Source organism: Piliocolobus tephrosceles, chromosome 1 (genome assembly GCF_002776525.5).
Source record: "Piliocolobus tephrosceles isolate RC106 chromosome 1, ASM277652v3, whole genome shotgun sequence".
Lineage (NCBI taxonomy): Eukaryota > Metazoa > Chordata > Mammalia > Primates > Cercopithecidae > Piliocolobus > Piliocolobus tephrosceles.
The window spans coordinates 86,470,797-86,492,964 of record NC_045434.1 but is presented as its reverse complement, the minus strand read 5'-3'; the positions used below and the strand labels follow the sequence as shown (position 1 = coordinate 86,492,964).

The window sequence follows — 22,168 nt, the reverse complement described above, 5'->3', positions numbered from 1 at the left end:
TTATGATTCTAAGAAAGGAATATAGTATGCTCCATTCCCTCCGAGATCTTTGTGATCCTGTTGATTAGGAATGGTTAGAGACTTAAACTGTAAGCACATCTATTATTCACTAAGTAAGAATTCTGGAGGTAGGGAGCCTCAAGAATTGCTTCAGAGGCCTCAGGGCACTGGTTGACATTTCTGAGATTCTCTGGACAGCTTTAGACATCCTGGTTCATACAACTCTGTCCACAGGCAGGAAGCGGTGGGGGCAAGCGGAGCTCACTCCTATTCACTGGGGGATGGGAGCACTGTGAGTGAGGTTCCCTCTTGTTCACAGGGGGATAGGAGCACTGTGAGTGAGGCTCTCTCCATTTACTGGGGGGTAGAAAAACCTTGTCTGGAGCATTCCCTCTACTTTAGATTCTCTCCATACCTCACCTACCAGAACTAACTGCAGAGGAGATTGAGAAAGTAATACCTGGCTTTTTCACCCTGCCAATGGGAGGCAGGCAAGAAACAGGGAATTGGTTTTCTATTGGGTGGGAAACAACAGTGCCTGTCAGCCCCTCCTTCCTTCACTCAACTAAGATGTATTAAACACCTACTCTGGGCCAGGCTCTGGTGATACAGAAGAGAAGACAGTCTCCATTCTCAAACAGTCCCTACTGGGAGAACACAGACAGGCAGAGGATTACAACACAAGGCGGCAAGCACTGGGAGACAAGTAAGTGTCCCAGGGACCATCACAGGAGCTGAAGAGGCTCAGCTTGATGGAAGAGGGAGAGTTGGAGGAGGCAATGACTGGGTTAAGTTTTGAAAGGTAAATGGGATTCAGCTAGGAGTGAGGGGCCATGTAGAGGTACAGAAGGAGGGCATTTGGGAAGACTTCGCATGGCTGGACAAAAGGAACTCATGTGGACAGGCAGGAAGAAGCTGGAAAAGCAGACAAGAGCCAGATGAGGGAGGATTTTGTAAGGGACATAACGTTTTGGGACATTTATTCTGGACATAAGGGTGGGTAGATCTGTGTGTGAGAACCTTATTTAAGTGAGACATAGAAACTTAGCAGCAGGGCGAGCTGAGCTGTGTGGTTGGAATGGCTGTGTTGCACTGAGGCACGGGAGATCAACATTGCCTTACCAGCCAGGGGAAGTGAGCACTCATCTGTGATACCGTTAGCTGGTGTGACCAAAGCACACTTTTTGTTTGCCACCTCCCAACACAGCTGGTCTATGCTGGACGGTTCTGATTTTTGCAGAGTGCTTCCTGAGGGGCCAAATTTGCCGATTGCATCCTCACTCTTTCCTCCTCCACCTAGTTCTGCCCTCTGGAGCCATAAAAATATTCCTTTTCCATCCAACAGCCATTAACATTTGGAACAGTTGTGGAATGATTTTCAGAATATCACATACCTCATATCACTTAATCCTCAGAATTCTCTGGTGTAGCTATTCCCACCCCCATCTGATAAATGAAGAAACAGACTCAGTGAGGTAAATGCCCAGAGTCACATTTGCAGATCCCAATCCTGTGTTCTTTTTAATACTCGTGTTTCTCCAGGTGCGGTCCCTCGCTGCCTGCATCAGAACCACTTGGGCCACTTGTTGTAAATCCAGATTCCTGGGGGCCATCCCAGACCTCCTGAAGTAGAATTACTGGGGCAAGAGCAGAATCCATACTGTAACACACACCTCGATTTCTAGATCCGTTAAAGTGTGGCAGCCATGCTCCAATTTTGCTAATATGGCTACTTTGAATCTTCTCTTTCTTTTTATTTTTGCTGGGAAATGAGAGAGAGCTTTTCTTTGGTTGCTTTGACTTCTAAGTTGCATTGTCTTAAAGAACCCATTGGACGGATCAGTGGAATCCCAGAATATGATAGACCTTCCAGACCTTCACAGAACATCCTTCTCCTTTTCTCTCTTTTTCTCTCTCCCATTTGCAGAAGTTTTGGCATCTGTGACCTGGCTGTGCCAAGATGGGCGACTGGAGCTTCCTGGGAGAATTCCTGGAGGAAGTACATAAGCACTCGACCGTGGTAGGCAAGGTCTGGCTCACTGTCCTTTTCATATTCCGTATGCTCGTGCTGGGCACAGCTGCTGAGTCTTCCTGGGGGGATGAGCAGGCTGATTTCCGGTGTGATACGATTCAGCCTGGCTGCCAGAACGTCTGCTACGACCAAGCTTTCCCCATCTCCCACATTCGCTACTGGGTGCTGCAGATCATCTTCGTCTCCACGCCCTCTCTGGTGTACATGGGCCACGCCATGCACACTGTGCGCATGCAGGAGAAGCGCAAGCTACGGGAGGCCGAGAGGGCCAAAGAGGTCCAGCGCTCTGGCTCTTACGAGTACCCGGTGGCTGAGAAAGCAGAACTGTCCTGCTGGGAGGAAGGGAATGGAAGGATTGTCCTCCAGGGCTCCCTGCTCAACACCTATGTGTGCAGCATCCTGATCCGCACCACCATGGAGGTGGGCTTCATTGTGGGCCAGTACCTCATCTACGGAATCTTCCTGACCACCCTGCACGTCTGCCGCAGGAGTCCCTGTCCCCACCCGGTCAACTGTTACGTATCCCGGCCCACCGAGAAGAATGTCTTCATTGTCTTTATGCTGGCTGTGGCTGCACTGTCCCTCCTCCTTAGCCTGGCTGAGCTCTACCACCTGGGCTGGAAGAAGATCAGACAGCGATTTGTCAAGCCGCGGCAGCACATGGTTAAGTGCCAGCTTTCTGGCCCCTCTGTGAGCATGGTCCAGAGTTGCACACCACCCCCCGACTTTAATCAGTGCCTGGAGAATGGCCCTGGGGGAAAATTCTTCAATCCCTTCAGCAATAATATGGCCTCCCAACAAAACACAGACAACCTGGCCACTGAGCAAGTGCGAGGTCAGGAGCAGACTCCTGGGGAAGGTTTCATCCAGGTTCGTTATGGCCAGAAGCCTGAGGTGCCCAATGGAGTCTCACCAGGTCACCGCCTTCCCCATGGCTATCATAGCGACAAGCGACGTCTTAGTAAGGCCAGCAGCAAGGCCAGGTCAGATGACCTATCAGTGTGACCCTCCTTTATGGGAGGACCAGGACCAGGTAGGAACAAAGGAGGCTCAGAGAAGAAAGATGTGTCCCTTCTGAAATGATGCTTTCTCACTGTCATCACTGCTTGGCTCCTTTGGGCCCTGGGTCTCAATGACATTGCTCATTAATTCTAGAAACTGTAATCAGGGCTCTGGGATAGTAAGAGACATGACTATCCACCCAGACTGCAGTTCCCTCCCCACCCTCTACCCAGTATATGAAGCCTTTCAGGCTACTCATGAAACAGGGTAGAGGGAGGGAAGGGAAGCATGGCAAAAGCTGGCCTGGAAGGGATAGCCAGAGGGATAGAATGACTCTTTCTCTACATACCAGCAACATACCAGATGCATTCTTTAAGTTCCTACCTCCTTGACCTGATCACCCTCCCTCCTCCAAGGAAGAGCTCAAAGTTCCCAGCCAACAGAGAGCATGAATCAAGGAACTTGCATTATATGTGCTCCTTGAGTCTGTTGTCTCCATGGACCATTCCTCAGAGTAGTGGTGAGATGTCCTTGGGTTGCCTTTGGCTTCTCCTCCCTCTACTCAGTCTTTATAAAAAGGGTTTCTTGGAACTTTACCAGCAGCCTCAACTTTACAAATGCCTTAGTATGTACCTTTGGCAAATGCCCCACCTTGGTGATGTTGCAACGTTTCCTTCTGCCAGGGTGTACACCTAGCCTGTGAAGATGTCAGCTCTGCTAGGGAGTCACTGTACACACAAACTCCACTGGAATTCCTGCCAATATCTGTCACCCTGCAGCTCCTTTACAGTTCAATCCAATGATAGAAACCATCCCTTCCCTTTCTCCCTTGGCTGTTCACCCAGCCATTCCCTGAAGGCCTTATCGACAGGAATATCCAAGAAGCTGTTGTTCTCTCTCGAACCCTGACCAGATCCCCAGCCACTGAGGCCAGTGGAATTTCCCCAGGCCTTGTTAAAACAAAGAAAGCATTGTACTTCTCAGATTCCCCCTGTGGAAAAAAAATTCTGCTGTGAAGATGAAAATAAAATAGGAGAGAAAACACTGGAAAACGATTTTCCCCTCCTATTTACTTCCTTTGCTGACTGCCAACTTAGTGCCAAGAAAAGGTGTGATGACAGCTATGGAGGCCCCCAGATCTCCCTCTCCTGGAGGCTTTAACAGGGGCATGGAAATAGTAGGGGAATCTCCAGTTCTCTTGGCAGGGCCTTTATTTAAAGAGCACAGAGATTCCTATGTCTCCCTAGTGCCCCTAATGAGACTGCCAAGTGGGGGCTGTAGAAAAGCCTTGCCTTCCCCAGGGACTGGCCTTGTTTCTGTATTCACTGGATCCATAATGGGTTACTGTTGTTTTGGATGAAGGTAAAGGATGCTCAGAATTGTTGGATACTGAGACTTATAGAGAGATTATTACATTATTAAAATGCATGTGTGTGTGTGTGTATGTGCTGATAGGATGGGTAAAGGCTAGGGGAGTCCTGAAATAAGGAAAGGAAACCACAGAGAAACTTGTGTCTTCCTGCTCTCCTCTCCGGCTGCCTCGCAGAGGGGCTAAGCCTCACTGTCTTGGTGTTATTAAACTAAACAGATAGGCACGAGAGGTTGGGACAGAGGAGGCTAAAGGCTCAGGAGGTGCAACCTCTGACTCACCTGCCTGTCTCTGGGCCCTCTGCTGATACTTGGATGCTATTGTTGGGTGAAAAGAAAAATGAGAGTGGGGAAGTGGAGAAAAGTGACTAGGATGCCATTTAGGAAGGAATGTCTGATCATCCCAGGTCCCTGGAGGGGACACCTTTTAATCTATTGCCTAGCATTAATATTTTCTCCCCTTCTATCTCTGAAATGTTTTATGAAATGAGCATTCTTGAATTAGAAGTTCTATGGGATCAATCTTTGATGGTGAGGGTTTTAGAAAGGAAAAATTAAGTAAAATGTGTAATTTGTCTAAATAAAATCCATCTCTACATCTGTCTCTCTTTTGTTGTCCACTTCATGCTGTGACTACAAGAGGATGGCAGACTTGGTGGGGAGGGGAGCGCTTGGACTGTACCCATCAGTAAGCCGTAATGCAAAGAGCTTTGAAGTCAGGCATGCAAGGGTTAAAATTCCAGTTGCTAACTTACATCTGGACTCCAGCAAGACAATCTCTGAGCCTTGGTTTCTTCATCTGTAAATTGGGCCCCATTAATATCTACCTCATGGGCTGTTAACTGAGCTGTTAAGTACCTCATAGAGCTGTTATCTGAGTTGACTGTAAAGAGTTCAGCAGAGTGCTTGGGAAATAACAGTCATTACATGGTAATTGTTGTTATTATCTGATTATTTTTGTTATTGTTTTGAATACACAGTATTTGGAAATGGGATGTTGAGAGATGATTCCAGAACTTCTCTTTATCAAGCCCACAATCTGCCTAATGTGATCAGATTAACTCACATTATTCTATTCTAACAATTAGAATAGAATTAAACAGGAATTAATGTATCATCAGTTCTAGGAACCATAGGCTCCAGGAGATGATACATAAAAAACAAAACAAAAAACTAACAAACTACACAGAAAAGAGGGGAGACCTGACCTGGACCTAAAAAATGAGAAGGCTTTAGAGAAGTATAGACCCTAAGGATGAGTCTGTGATAAAGGTCTTTGTATCACCGTTTTACAGATACGTAAACTGATGCCCAGGAGAGTTCCCTGAGAGTGGGGCTACTTCTCACTGGCTCCCTGATTGATATTTCATCTATTTGGAAGAAGAGAAATAACTGTTGCTCCAAACAAAGGGTCAAGGGACCGACCACCTAGCCTTTCACCAACAAATGGTTGTCATTTCCGAGAGAAGATTAGGAAAGACAAACAAAAGTGTAATCTTAACTACCAATCAGTCTTGTTTACCAGAGCAGGAAAGCTTTTTAAAAGAGGTCTTGCAAAGAGATCATAGAACGCATATTATGACACCAATATGGAGACTTAGGAGTACACCTGGCCTCTGTCTGAGGATAAGGTGCTCCACCCAGAGATACCGCAGTAGTCCAACTAAAGAAAGCACCGGGAACCCATTTTTTTTCTCCTAGAAAAATAAAAACCAGTCCATCTCACATTTTTATAAACATAGTTGTTAACATTTAACAGTTCATTTTATGCCGGACGGCAAAACTAAGGAACTTATAGTAAGATTTCAACCTCATGTATGTCTACTCTCATTTTCTTTCTTTCTGCCTCCCTTCTAAAGCTTCATCACTAAAGAGCATAATCTGGCTGGTAATAGAGTGAACACGCTCCGAGTTGCAGGCCCCTTTAGGCCCATTTCCTTAAATTGCTTCCTCCAGTGCCAGATAAGAACAGAATGTCTACCAGAATGTTTCACTCCAATGGCTCAAGTGTTTAAGTGGTTAAATGCTAATAATACTCCTATGTAAAATCATAGTATGAATGGGTTTCAGATTTTTTCCTAATAGCAAATTGCGATACCAGAGAGAAAAACAAAAGAACAAGGACAGTAGGCATCTTGCAGGATTGCTGTCATGATGTGGAAATCAGGAAAACAGAGAGGCTGGAGGGAGCTGCCCACGTCCCAATCCTCAGGAAGTTCTGGAAGCCCCTGCAGTTGGTCCTTGATAATAAACAGATTTTTTTAAATCCTAGATTTTTAAGTAGAATATGATTAGGGATTTTTCCTTTCATTGGTCACTTGATGGTCATCAGAGATAGGTAGGGTCTATAGTTTTTTACTGTTGTTTCAAGTGGAAAATATTGTCACTCAACAAAGAATTACTGACCAGCTATTTTCAGCTAGGCATTCTGTTAGGCTTTAGGAGTACAATTTTAGAAACCAGACATGGTTCCTGCTTTTTGGATCTTACAGTCTGGTGGGGAAGGCACTCTTAACACAAATAAACAAATAAAATAATTTTGTGTGTGTGTGTGTGAGACAGGGCTCACTGTGTTGCCCAGGCTGGAGTGCAGTGGTGCGATCTTGGCTCACTGCAGACTCCGCCTCCTGGGTTCAAGCGATTCTTGTGCCTCAGCCTCCCAAGTAGCTGGGATTACAGGCATGCAGCACCATTTTTAGTAGAGATGGAGTTTTGCCATGTTGGCAAGGCCGGTCTCAAACTCCGGGCCTCAAACTCGCCTCAGCCTCCCAAAGTGCTAGGATTACAGGTGTGATTCATCACACCCAGGGCTAAATAAAATAATTTAAATTGTGACAAGTGTCATGAAGGAAACAAGGGGTTAATAAAGGTGGGCTGAGAGATTCTAGTATTCAGATAGGGCAGCAGAAAGTCCTTTCTGAGGAGGTAACATTGAAGCTGAGATGTGACAGTTTAGAAGCCAGGCACCGATGTGCAGGGGAAGAACCCAGGTGGGTGAATCTAAATTCCTTCCAGAAAATTCCAGAATAAGGCTTTCCCTTATCTCACTTTGGTCCAACATTTTTGAAAGACAGAATTCAAGCAGTAACTAAAACAGCACAGTTTGGCACCAACTGTAGCAAAACACACATACCTCTTTCTACAAAAAATTCAAAAGACTGAAATCTTTTCACTCAAGGAAGCAAAAGGAGCATATGTAAAATACCTGAATTAAAACAAGAAAATATATGTTAAGTTCTAAAAGCCCTATTTTTTTTTTTTTTTCATGATCAGGAAGACTGTCAGAATCCACTAGTATCAATTCTGATAACACACTTTGGCCTATTCCGTGGGGTACGGCTGGAGAGGGGTGGCAGGGGGGCTAGGGGACAGAAGGGAGTCCAGTCCAGGCTTGTTGGAAGACTATATCCAAAGGCGCTGGGAGAGAGTCAGCACGGCATGGCCCAGAGTAGCCTTAGCATCAGGGAAGTCAAAGCAGCAAAACATCAAGTACACAGAGAGGTGGGGAATGCGGAGGGTGGAGGAGCACATAGCAGGGAAGCTAGGCCATGGAAGTTGTGTAAGATACCAGACAGGCAGGCAGGCACTGTTGGGGACATGTCTCAGCTGGCAGTAAGGCTCCAGACCCTGATCTGGATTTGGAGCTGGACTTCCAGACTCAGGGAAGGGAGTCTGACATGGGCAGAGTGGAGCTTCATCCTAGTAGCTGGGTTACTAAGCAAGGCACTAGGACAGGGTCTTGGATAGCGTACAAGCAGGCTCTTGTACTCTTGTGGGGCCCATTATCAGAATTACAGAGGTGTGGATGAATGAACCGAGTCAAGCTATTGGTGGCAATATATATGATGTTTATAGATACAGTACCTTCAAAGCCTTAAACCAAAGGAATGACAACTGTGAGACTTCTAAGCACCTCATCAAGCCAGCGGATGGGGAGATGATTTGGGGGATGGAGGCTAATGCTTTTCTTTATCTATCGCCACCTTCAGCTAAGGGTAGCACAGCCCCGGGGAGGCCATGGCTTGGAAACAAGACTCAATCCCGGTTAGTCCCTTCAACTTGACTGAATTTTCCATTACCCGGATTCAAGGCCCTTATGGGACTGCGTGCATGTACTTGCTAACAAAGTGTTTCTCAGAGAAAGTGAGAACCACGCAGGATCCTTTCAGGAGTGTTCATTGCCCTGGGCTCTGCAGCCTGGCCAAGGCTAAATCCCCTCCAGCAGCAGCTGCTCTTCAGTCAACAGGGGGATTCAGGGAAGGGTAGAAAGTTATTTTATACCTTCCTGGGACTTGTCTTTCAATGTGATAAAATATAACCTGGAGGGGTTTACATTCACAAAGGTTTGAGGTAAAATTGCACATTTGAAACCATTATAAAAACTTGTGTAGAGTGTAGTTGACTGGGGAAAAGTCAATTTAAAAACCCTTGCATATTTTAATACTAATAATGAAATACACCTTTAATTATTAAGTGCTTGCTGTTTTCTGGGCATTGTGCTAAGAGATTTTATGAATTGCTGTTTCATCCTTACAGTAATCCTACGAGGTTATTTGATCCCATTTTACAGATAAGGAAACTGAGAATTAGATTCAGTAACTTGCACAGCAACTAGGCAGTAGGACTGGGATTCAAACCTGCCTTATACTTCTCTTAAGTGCTCATCATATATTCTTAAGTAAAAAGGCAAGACACAAAATTGTATGTGTAGCATGATTACGATGTGTAAAATTAGGCATTCATGCTTGGTGTGGTATCCCATTGCACATCTATAGTCCCAGTTATTTGGGAAGCTGAAGTGGGAGGATCACTTGAGCCCAGGAGTCCCAGGGCAGCCTGGACAACATAGCAAGACCCCTATCTCAAAAAAAAAAAGGCATTTATAAGAGCAAAGACTTAGGGAAACAAACAAAAATGAAAGCAATTTGGTGGATTGGTGGGAGTGCTTTAATTCTCTTAATTTTGTAAACCATTTTAATGTAATGATGCTATTTTTGAAATTAACACACTTAAAATACACTTATATTCAACTTTTGAGCTAAATTTGGTGTTCCCCCAGGGTGGCTGCCAGGAGCTGCCTTTCAGTTTCTGCAATCCTCATGCCTGGGAAAATTGTTTTGTTTGGGCTCAGACTGTCACCCTTAAAGGGGATATGGTTAGCAGGAGGTGCTCATCCCAGGGTCCTGGCAGCCAACTGTGTGACAGCAGATGGCCCACCACCTGCGGCCTCTGGGAATGGTGGAGCACTAGAGTGAATTGGGAGGCATGGTTTCCCCCATGAACTCTTCTTACACATCCCAGTGTGGTAAGCGCCCACTGCACACCACGTCAGGGCCACGGGCAGGCACCATCTGGGAGGATATCAGTAAGAGAGAAGCCTGCCCTCAACCACTCAGGACCTTGTAGAGGAGGGGAACAATGCCATATTACCAGGGAGCAGTGCTCAGTGTAGTAAGAGGAAAAAATGGCACTGAAGGTCTTCAGAGGAAGGGGAGAACCTGGGGAGGAGTAAGAGCTCAGGCAGGGCTTCATAGAGTTGGTGGCACTTGAAATTGCCTTTGAAAGAGGCATAAGATTTCCTATGTCAGAGGAGAAGACTTTCCAGTGGGAGAAAATGGCATAAATTAAAACAAATGAACACCAGCAACAGAACCGATATAGAACTGGTATGTTCCAGGAGCTGGGAGAAGCCCTGAGGGAGTGAGGCCAAGAGGTGGGATGCGCAATGGGGGACGCTGGACACTTTCACTCTGTAGTGGTAGCGACCTCTTGAGTTTCCTTGTGTGTTGGAAACTCAAGATGGGATGTGAGGATCAACTACACCCTACACAAGTTTTTATAATGGTTTCAAATGTGCAATTTTACCTCAAACCTTTGTGAATGTAAACCCTTCCAGGTTATATTTTATCACATTGAAAGACAACTCAAGATGGGAGTGGGATGATCGGGGCTACACTTCAGAGTTACACTTCAGAGTCGCAGCAGGTGAGATAGGGCAGACTGCGGGGGCTGGGAGAGGGGTCAGCATGAGCTAGGGACATAGGCAGTAGGACTTGGTGACTGGTCAGGTATGCGGTGGGAGATGGTGGTAGGAAGAAGTCAGGGATGACTAAGAGGCTTCAGGTCTCTGTGACCATTTATTCAACAAAATGTATTCCATTCACTTATTTAGCAAACATAAGATGCAAGCCTGCTGTATGCCTCATGCAGCACCAGGACCTGGGGATTCAGAGAGGAAAGCTGTGGTCAGGCAATTATTATGCAATAGAGGGATCATGGGTGTGGTAGACTCTTCTCTGCTTTACTACAGATCCTCTCCACCTCACCTGCCTCTTCTTCCAGCTGCCTGGAAACCATGTGGATCGATTTCACATGGGCGCAGCTGACTGCATCTGACTTCCCCCATGATTTCCCTAAGGAAGCAGTGGTAGAACCCCGCTCAGTACTTTCCCCAACACATGGGCAACCTTGAAGTGTGGGCCTAATGCAACACATGGCAAACCTCTGATCAGTGGGAGGCAGAAGCCTTGTCTCCATCCCTGTCCCACTCCCCTGGTGGTGCTGAGATCTGGGTGACAGGGCTTCTCAAGGGTGCGGTTCTGTGGATTGAGCAGCCAGTGACACTTAGCAATGTCCTGCTTGAAGACACATCTTCCTATTGACTCTGCCTCCTTACCTGCCTTTTTCACCTCATTCCCTATTGTTGCCCCTAAAATTATACACTCTATTGATGTGTTAGTACATCAGCCTTTGCCTCAGACTCTGCTTCCTGGAGAATCCAGACTGAGCCAATGATTCCTGTTTGAAATGTAGCTTTCCTCACTCTACAATCGTATGACATTCCGACCAAGCCTGGAGCATCAAGGTTAGCAGCTATCCTTCACTGCTAGAACAAGTATATGTGTGTAGGGAAAACATTCTGACATTTGATAGTATTCTTTCCAGCATTTACAGGGATTTTTTAAAATTCCTGTGGTTTCCTGTGTGTGAGTCTTGTCTACCTGGATAGATCTTTACCTCCAAGACCTTGTGCCTTGCAACATTTAGGACAACGTTAGCAGGCAAGAGATGCTGGAAAACATCTGCCATGTTGAACTGAAGTTGTTCTTTCTTATTTTTTCTGGATTCTACTTTGTCTTTTGCTGATTCACTTTATCTGCAAACTAGTTTCCAAAAGGACATGTTCTTCCTCTCCTTGTGCTGCCTGTGTGTGGTGAAATACAGCACCAATGAAAATTTATACTGAGCATGAAAATATGACCACTTTCCAACAGATACAATGCTTTATCCAAAGAGCTCTCCTCCCCAGACAGTGGGTCTGAAGGCCCTGCTTGGGAAATATCCAAGTTTGTTGCTACTATCACATCCCTATATCCCCCTATGTTTCCAAGACATCCTGTCTCCCATCCCCCCACCACCACTGACAAACTGTGACGGCCCCCCAGTTTTATTTGAATTTTTGATGGGAAAGGAAATTAAAGTGTGGAAAGAAACAGTTAATCAAGGACTTCCCTGTCACTAACTTGTCTGTCTTCTTCCCTACCCCCTAAAATAGTCTCAAGATTTTATACTTGTAGTAATAAAAAATTACTACACACATACTCACACATGTTGGGGTCCCTATTTTAACATGTATAGCAGCCTTTAACCCAGTGGGTTCTCTGGGGGTGGGAGGGGGCAGCTAAAATGATGGTGGCCTTTCGCTCTGCCTCCCATGCCGGGCTCAGGCAGGAGAGCTGAGAGTGTGGAGGTGTTGAGTTCAGGACAGCCAGGGCACTTCAGCTGGTTAGAAAGAGTGAAAGGTGCCCTCTGACAGCTGGATCTGGGAGCTGTCAAGGCATGGATAGAGCTGCTCTGTGTAGCAGCTAAGCTTTCAAAGGGAAACACCTCTGGCTTTTCAAACATGCACTTTCTGCTTCCTTTCCTTGGCACCTACTTAGACCCTGCCATTCCAAGCCCCCATGCTCATTCCTTCCAACACCTTCCATCCACCCTACTGACTTTCCCTTCCCATACAACAGAGTACTGGGTCATGGGGGTTGTGTGCATATGACTTACCCTCCCGACTATACTCTGGGACATCAGAGAGTACATCTGACATTACTGTTCTATTGCCCTCTGTCCCTAGCACATGAGTCATAGGATTTTATAATGCTGAGGAGCCCCCACTAGCAATCACATTTAACTCTTATTTTCCAGGAAACTGAGCCTGGAAGGAGCAAGAGTCCTAGAACCTCAGGGCTGAGCAGTCATCTAGCCTAATCTGATTGCTATGATCTCTCCACTGCCTGCCAATGGTCTTCCAGCTTCTTCTGAGCATTTCCATTGGCAAAGCAGCATAGTGGTTAAGTGTACTCAGCCTGGTTTCATGGATCTTGGGGTCAGATCTTAGCCTTGCTACTTAACCTCTTTGAGCTTGTTTCCTCATCTGTAAAAGTATCTAACACATAGGATTACTGTGAAGATTAAATGAAGCAAGGCACGTAAAGCACTTAGTATAATGGCTTAGTAAAATGATTGCTGAATAAATATTAGATATGCTTATACCATTTCCCAATACAGCCCAGCTTATCATTAGGTAGCTCTGTTAAAAATGTTTTAGTTTTCTTTTAGTTGAAATCTTTGCTCCTAGAGTTTCCATCTTGTGTGAGTTGCCCAAAGTCACCCAGTGAGTTAGAGTTGGTGACAGAGATGAGACCAGAACCCAGTTCATTCCACAGGGCAGGCTGTCTCTGAAATACTTGCTGCATGAATGAAATGGACAGCAATTTGCCATAATAAACTGCTGTTATCATGAGTCCCATTTTAGAAGCTGAGACAACAAAGTGGTTTTCCCAAGGCCTCAGAGCTAGTTAGTGATAGAATCAGTTACAATCCCATGTCTCCTTCCTAGTTTGATGTTCTGTCCCATCACAGGTGCAGCTTTAATGAGATTATCTGTGCTCCTTCTATCTTAGCAGGCCAGAGAGAAGGATGTGTAGATGAAGATAGACAGCAGCCTGCTGTGAGGTCCCCTGCACACACTTTCCCATACTACAGGAGCAGGGTTAAAGGACAGGAATAGTTCTGACCTGTAAGTGTACTGGAGACATAAGATTGGTCCTTTAGCTCTGTAGAGGGCCTTGCATCAAAACTGCAAACACATTTTGCTTCCAGAGAGCCTATCTTGTAGGGATGATGGCTCAAAGTATGGGGTACTCCAGTGGAAGCATCCTGGGGAGTCAAGGACAAGATGAGTACCCTGAGCACCTGAGGGGATAGCTGGAAGATTGTTTAAAAGGGCATTTACCAATTCTACGGCACAGGGGTGGATTGAGCACAGGCTGAACCTCACACTTCCATTCCACATTATATATGTGATATGGTTAGGCTTTGTGTCCCCACTCAAATCTTATCTTGAATTGTGATTCCAGTAATCCCCATAAATCCCCATGAGTCAAGGGAGAGACCAGGTGGAGGTAATTGAATCATGAGGGCAGTTTCCTCATGCTGTTCTTGTGACAGTAAGTGACTTCTCATGAGATCTGATAGTTTTATAAGGCGCCCTTCCCTCTTTGCTCGGCACTTCTCCTTCCTGCCACCTTGTGAAGAAGATGCCTTGCTTCCCCTTCCCCTTCATCATGATTGTAAGTTTCCAGAGGCCTCCCCAGCTATGCTAAGCTGTGAGTCAATTAAACCTTTTCCTTTATAAATTACCCAGTCTCAGGCACTTCTTTACAGCAGTATGAAATGGACTAATACAATACGATAAATCGAGTATTTAAAACTCCATCCATACATAAAACGCTAAAAAGAGATGTCTTCATGGACCAAAAATAAAGTTTCTACCCTTAAGAAAAGGAGAAAAAATATATGGAAAGAACTTACAGTCACAGGCAAAGACTGGAGCATCATGATCCATGGGAAGAGGAAACACATAAGCATCATCAAGGCCATAGTTTCAACACCCAAGCAAGGATAGAGGCCAGTGTTTTAGTTGGGAGTCCTATTATTGGCAAAGGGCCTGAACCAGCACCCCTGAATAAGTGGATACCTAAAGAAGGAAGTTGGAATAGCTCCGTCCTCTTTTCTGGAATTGCACACAAAAACAAGGTGCCTACCAGAGGCTAAGAAGGAAAAGTCACCTGCATAATACTCAGGCATAGACCTTTGTGGTGAGTTCAGAGCTCAGTATTCTATTTTCTCAGAGGCTGAGTCTTGAGCCAAGCTTCAAACAAAATCCCTACTTTGGTGCTGTGCATCGAAACTGCAAATGTGCTATATACAGTGAGGCCATCATAGTCCAGGGGTACATGTGGGATAAAAAGTCATGGAAGGGGTCATGAAAAATTGATTGTGGTGGTAGATTCACAGATATTTACATATTCTGAGAGCCATTGAATTATACTTCAAATGGGTGATTTGTGTGGTATATGAAGTATATCTTAATAAAGCTGTTAAAAAGCGCCATGGAAGACAAGCTCAGAATTTGAGCTTGACAAAGCATTTGAGGAAAGTCAGCACCACGAGTCACCATATACAACCAACTGGAAAAATCACACCTGAGAAAATACAAATAACAGAAAAATCTGAAAAAAAGACTTTAAAATACGTTGAAAATTCTTAAAGAAATAAAGGATGGAGTAGCACCCACAGAAGAAAAACAGGATTTATGAAGCAAGAACATGGAGATAAAAACACAAGTATATCTTTAAAATGAAAAATAACAGCATTAAAATATGAAGTGGTTAAAATTAAGATTTGACAGAACTGAAGAGAAAATGAGTGACTTGAGAAATAGAACTAATGAAATTTTCTTAGAGTTTCAGCACAATGAATTAAAAGATAGAAAACCTGAAAGAAAACTTGAAAGACAGGGGGACACTCTAATATAGTCTAACAAGAGTTTCAAGAGAGAATTAAGGGAATGGGAAAGAGTCAATAATTGACGATAGAATGGTGGAAATATTTCTAGAACTGAAGAAAGAAATTAGTATCTAGTTTCATAAAGCTCATCAAGTGTTAAATCATAGATTTCTAAACTCCACATTATAGATAAACTGTAAAACATTAAAAATAATAAAAATTTCTAAAAGTTATGGAAGAGACAAAAAAGTACAGCAGATTTCTCATCAGCAACAATGGTAATTCTTTGGCATAATGTAGAGGAAGGAATCCAATGATTTAGGGAGACAGGAATGTTAGAATGTATGGATCATGGGGAACCCCACTTATTTACCCCTTAACTTTGTCCTAGTACATGGGAATACAGTGGGGGTCACCCTTCTTGCCTCTTTCAAGACTTTGATGGTGGTTCTAATCTCTGTGATTCTACCATAAATGGGGCATTGCTTTGGTCCACTATTTTGGTTGGGTAGTTCCAAGGATTCCACTTTCTTTCTACTGTGATAGTCCTCATTCTACAGGTCAGGGAGAAACATGAAGATTCTATTCGTGTTTTGGTATCTTTATTACCAATATACACTCAGGAACTTGGGGGGAAACTATAGGATGTGTTTGTGGACCTACTGGGACTACTGTGATAAGGACTTAGATGTAAATTCCATGTATTTCCCCCTCACTATCTTGGTCAGGCAGGAAGCCTGAGCTAAAGCCAACTACCTTGATACCCTTGAGAGAGTGAAAAAATAAAGGTTTCTAAGTCACAACACCCATTCCCCAAATCCCCCCACCCTGACTGGTGTGTTACAGTGATGTTCTGGGTCCTCAGGATTTAGCTTAGAGCTAGTGTTCAATAACCTCTGAGAAGGTCTGTGAATTTCCCCTCCCCCAGTGCACAGTTATTTGGGAAATGGCTGTAGGAGGGCCTCCATGGGGAAGGATAGAAAGATTTGTAGTACATGCTTGTGACACTATCTCAGAGTTCTTTCTCTAGTGTTTTCAGCCTTTTTTTTTTTTTTTTTTTTTTTTGAGATGGAGTCTTGCTTTTGTCGCCCAGCTGGAATGCAATGGCATGATTTTGGCTCACTGTAACCTCCACCTCCTGGGTTCAAGCGATTCTCCTGCCTCAGCCTCCCAAGTAACTGGAATTACAGGTGCCCGCCACCACACTCGGCTACTTTTTGTATTTTGATTAGGGACAGGGTTTCGCCATGTTGGCCAGGCTGGTCTTGAACTCCTGGCCTCGTGATCCACCTGCCTCAGCCTCCCAAAGTTCTGGGATTACAGGTGTGAGCCACCAATCCCGGCCCAACCTTTCTTTTACTCAAGGAGCTCTGGGTCTTTGAATTGATTCTGGTCTAGATTCTCTGCTGTGGTGATTTGTGCCAGGCTTATATTTGTCAGACCTCCAGTTTCTTTGATTACCCAGGCAAAGAAAGAATTTACTGAGCTGCCCCTCTATGTTGCTCGTAGGGACCAATAATCAGGTTAATACTTCCAGTGAGTCCTGTGGGTCAAACTTGCTGATTCCACTCCGGCCCTGATGTTCTTTATGGTAACCATGCCTGCCCTACTTCTGGTGGCTAAGTGTTGCCTCTTCCACTCCAGGATCCAACCATCTCCTGTGAAATCAGGGAGCTCATTTCAATTGCATCATCTCCTACCTGCAATGCCAGCCTAAAATAATCTGGTTTACAGGTAGGATTTGTATAATATTCTGGCACCAGCAGTAAGTGGACTGCTGTTACAGCTCTCCTTTAGGGGTGACCCTGCAGGACGGTAGAGAAGGGAAATCCTTCCACTATTCAGAGCTTTAAGTGGTATTTGTCATGGTGAACTTTGTGTGGAAGGACAAATGACCTGAGGTCGGGATCTGAGCCAGTTCATGGACAAGGGCTAATGGTTTGGTCAAGCAGTCAGGAATTTGGAAGGAATTAACTTCATGGATTAGTGACAAGGAGTTTTGGGGAAAATGTACATAAACAAACTAATCATAATGAGTGAAAATATATTTATTCCATGGTAATGTTCTCCCAAAGGTGTCCACAGTGCAGGAGATTCTCAAATAGTGTACAATATTTCATGCTTTATGAATGTCAGTCAACCTCTTTCCCACTCACCCCAGTATTTTTCTCAGTGAGTTTGTGAACATCACCATGGCGGTAGGATTACGATCATAGATAAACTCAACAAGTACTTTCCTTTACTGAGGCTGATCTGACCACACCACTGCTGAGTATTCAATTTCTTAGAGGCAGTGACTAACCTTGAAACCTTAGTCTAGTACCATGGCCTAGAGGTCTCAGTCTAGCACTTGCCTGGAAGGTTGATTACATTAGATTCCTTTTCATGGAGGGGGCAACAATTTGATTCTCATTGGAGCAGATATTTATCTGGATATGGATTTGCCTTCTCTGTCCACCATGCTTCTGTCAGGAACATCACTTACGGGCTTAACAAATGCTTGATTCACCATCATGGAATCTTTTGTTTTGTTTTTGAGACAGTGTCTCACTCTGTCACCCAGGCTGGAGTACAGTGGCACCACCACAGCTCACTGTAGCCTTGACCTCCTGGGCTCAGTCAGTCTTCCCACCTCAGCCTCCAAAGTAGCTGGGACTACAGGTGTGCACCACCATACCTAGCTAATTTTTTTTTTTTTTTTTTTTTTGTAGAGAGGGGGTTTTGCCCTGTTGCCCAAGCTGATCTATAACTTCTAGGCTCAAGCCATCAGCCTGCCTTGGCCTCTCAAAGTGCTGGGATTACAGGCGTGAGCCACCATGCCCAGCCTGTCATGGAGTCTTACATGTAATTGTTTCTAGCATCACCATGATGCCAAATCAAGTGCATAATTACCATAATGCTGTAACAACAACGACAACAACAACAACAAAATTCAGTGGTTTAACAAAATGAAAATTTATTTCTTGTTCATGTAAATTGTCCAAAGTATATGTTTCTGATTTGCAGTGTCCCTTCACGTGGTGTTTAGGGACCATCTTTTGGCTCTAGTATTCCTTAGAAGCTCAGCGTTCTCAGCATTCAGATGACAGACAGGAGAAGAGAATGTGGATAATCCCCATCAGCTTCTTAAAAATCAAAGCCTGGAAGTGATACACATCACTTCTACTCATATTCCATTGGGGATAGCTAGTTACACAAATGGAAGGGATTCTGGGAAACAGTCAGTCCCAATGTCAATTCTGTATGAATATTTGGTGAACAGCTAGTCATCTAGGTCTAATGTTATCTGTTTGCCAGGCAAATGCATTATGGTAATTACGTATTTGGTTTAGCATTACGGTGATGCTAGAAACAATTACATGTTAGACTCCATGACAAGCTGAGCATGGTGGCTCACACCTGTAATCCCAGCACTTTGAGAGGCCAAGGTGGGCGGATGGCTTGAGCCTAGGAGTTAGAGGTCAGCCTAGGCAACATGGCAAAACCCCATCTCTACAAAAAAAATACAAAATTAGTCAACAAATATCAGTGGACACGTTTCTTCCCATACTTAAACACTTAGAATATAAACACACACCAAGAAATAAAAAATCCCACTCAGCCACCACATCCAGCTCAAAGTCTAGGATCTCTGAGAGACGTGCAGTTCTTTTTGGCAAGTCTGGATCTACCTCCTTAGGGTCTGGTGACTTAGAAACTCAAAACAACTATCTGTGTTCCACTAATCATCACCAAAAATACAACATGGAGGTAGAAACAGGAACAGTACAGGACATTCTAAAATCCTCTTTCAGAAAGGGAAGAATGGGAGCTACAGAGCAGTCTCTTGTCCATCACAATGATGAAATCTTGCTTGAATAGACACTGTAAAAACTGCCTGCTCCAATATGAGGGGAAATTTCTGGATTAGATCTTAATTCTGATCTCTGGGGGAATTTCCTTGTCCATTGTTCTCCCTGGTACCTGGCTCCACCTTTAGAAGATTCTTCCGTGTCCATTTTCTTCCATGGCCTCATCTGAAATGAGCATCGTTGAGTTGGCCTTCCTTGGAACTACACAACATTCACAGCCTGCTCCCTGCTGGTGCAAATTTGGAGCCCTGAGAGCTGTTTTATATTTCAGGGTATTTTTTGATTGTTTATTTTAGCCAGGATTATGATTTTAGCCAGGATTATGATTTATCTGCCAACACAATTCTCTCAAAGACATTAGGCTTCTAATCTATTTGCTTCCAGTCAATTGTATGTGCCAGTAGCCCAAAAGTCTTTCCTAGACACAAGTCTTAACACTGTTCTATTTCTTTGTTTCCTCACCCTTATGCCTCTCTCAACTCATCTGAGGCTACCCTATGACCATCTGGCCACAGGGTTCAGTATGGAGGTAATAATTTGAAGCTGATCTTTGTCATAGCCTGAGTCCTCCTGTATAACTGTGAAATCTTAATGAACCTTTGTTGCCCAAATATACTTTGCACCTTAAGTTCCATTGTTTGAGGCCCAGAAGTTTCAACTTTTCCAGTCCCACAAGGTCCCATATTTCTTTACTGCCTTTATAACCTTTAATTTCGATTTCATGACAGATTACTAAAGCCAAATCATCTCAGTGTCTGTTTGTGAAGAACTTGACCCAAGATCCTTGTATATTGACTATCTACCTATTAGGATACAAGTTCTAACATGGCAAAGACTTTGTCTATCTTGCTTATTACTATATCCCAATGCCTACACCAGACCAGTGTCTAGCACATAATCATTTAAGGTGCTAAACAAGTATCTATTGAATGAATGAGTGAATGGAATAGGCACAAATTGACATTTATTTAGTGAATAGATGAAATGAATTTAGTGTTCTCCTTGACAGATGCTCTGGTAAAGCTATTCTTCATTTCACTACATTCAGTGATGTTTTAGAGCACAGTAATGCCTTAGCAACTATCACAGGTTGGCACTTTGGAAAACTGCCTGGTTGGCCCATGCCCAGCTCTCACTGAGTGAATAAACGTAGTGTGTGTCTAGGACTAGGAGAAGCAGAAGACACACAATAGGGGGAAATGAGGTAAAGGAGGGCTTGCTTACTGGGTGCAATCAGATTGGGGCAGCTCCACCACTGACAGTCAATAGGGAGAGGGAACTCTGTAAGCAGCTACCACTCTTCTGTGTAAGTAGCCACACGTTCTTTTGGCCAAGCAAGGGAAAGGCTGACTGTCCCTGTAGAATGTGGGAGAGAAGGGAATATGGCAGTTCTAGGTGTTTCCCTCTGATAAGGTAAACCCTGGAGCCTGATGCCTGATCCCACTTTAATCCGTAGCTTTTTAACGTCTTTGCCAAGGGTGGAGCAGGTTGGCTGGCAGCTAAAATTGGCTAAAAATAAATCCTGAAACAGACATTGTTTGTCAGGAGCCAGGTGCTTTAGGAAGTACTTTCAGTTTGACTTCTGAAAATAAAAAGTACCTCACAGGACTTTTGCAAGGGGAGAATGGACACCTGGTGACAGCATGAAGGTTGTTTTCCTGTCCCAGCTACCCTGAAGGAAGGCTGGCCAAGCCTTCCATCCCACCCCCATCCCTAATACCACCACATACCACAGCCCTGTCTTGGCTCTACTGGGTTGCTTTACCACCTCCTGCTCAATATAGATTCACAAAGCCACCACCTTCTGAGTCAAGGATTATAGAGTGTCTCAAAATAAGCTGCACTGAACAACTGCTGTACCCAGAAACAGACTGAATGGAAATTCCAAAGCCTTGGGACAAAGTTCCTATTCCCTCACACTTAAGCTCCTGCCCCTGGGCCCCTGTAGGCGCCTGACCAGGAAGCAAAGAGAAAGAACAAATCTTTCCAACCCTGTCTTCCATTTTTGCATTTAAAAGAAGTTGGTCTAGGTCGGTGCATTTAAAGCCTTTTTGTAATAAGCTCTGTGAATGCGATCTCCTATAAGCTCATGCACAGAACTGGCCAGTGCTGATTGAACAGTCCTAATTCAATTGTGAGGCAGGGAAAGGTAGGTAGCTGAGCCTCAGCCACTCTGTTCCCACCCACTCTGTTCCATCTCTGTCTCTCCTTTCTGTGGGCCTGGACGAACTATCAAAATCCCTTCTGTCATAGCTCAGGGCAGAGCAGTGTGAGACCCAGCAGGCTGGGACACACTGAAGAGGGCCAGGACCTGGAAATAAACTATACATGGGGCAGGTCTTCCTAGCTCATGTCAGTATGGCACCAAGGGAGCTGAGCCAAACTGAGCATACAAGCCCTGTAGGTATGAGTATAGGTGGAGATGGGGGGTCAGGTTGACCTCAGCTGAGAAGAGAGGGGCCTCCTGGGCTAGGAACCCAGGCAGGGCCAGAGACCATGAGCAGTTTGATGTGACCAAAATGGGACTAAATGGTTACAGTGTTAGCATTTGCAGATGATATTGGAGAGGAAGCCGTGAAGGATCCAGTTAATGGGCCCTTGAAGGTCAGTATGGGAAGCCTGGATGTCACTGCCCCTGTCTAGGTTTAGATGCCCCAAACATTCCACCTAGGCTTTCACTCAACCTTATTCCTGGCACCCACCTTCCATCACCCAATATGAGTCCATCCTCCACGCTGATGCTGTCATGATCTTCCTGAAACACAACTTGGCCTATCCCAGCACTCCCTCCTTCAGCTCCTTCAATGTATCCTTACGGAGTAAAGTTCAAACTCCTAAGCCTATCTTTCAAAGCCCTCCACAGTTATACCACAGCCTCCTTTCCAGCATGATCCTTCATGCACCTGTCCTTCTCCAGGTCCCACCTCTCTGGCTGACTCGTTTTGGGCCCTCCACCCATTCTCCGTTCTCTCTGCAACCTCCCTTGCCTTCTCCCAGGGTCTTCTGTTGAAGATCTGTTATTCTTTAAGGCCTGGTTCTAATCTCATGTCCTTCAAAACTCCTTTTAAGA

The 22,168-nt window shown here is 44.7% G+C and overlaps 1 protein-coding gene across 1 annotated transcript; it reads left to right on the top strand.

The window, feature by feature from the left end:
- The first annotated feature begins 627 nt into the window (after positions 1-627).
- On the top strand, positions 628-4,086 carry GJA5 (gap junction protein alpha 5). The gene is made up of 2 exons (XM_023193432.1): positions 628-706; positions 1,928-4,086. Exon 2 carries the CDS (start codon positions 1,961-1,963, stop codon positions 3,035-3,037), a length of 1,077 nt encoding a protein of 358 aa, XP_023049200.1. The 5' UTR covers positions 628-706; positions 1,928-1,960; the 3' UTR covers positions 3,038-4,086.
- Positions 4,087-22,168: the final 18,082 nt, after the last annotated feature.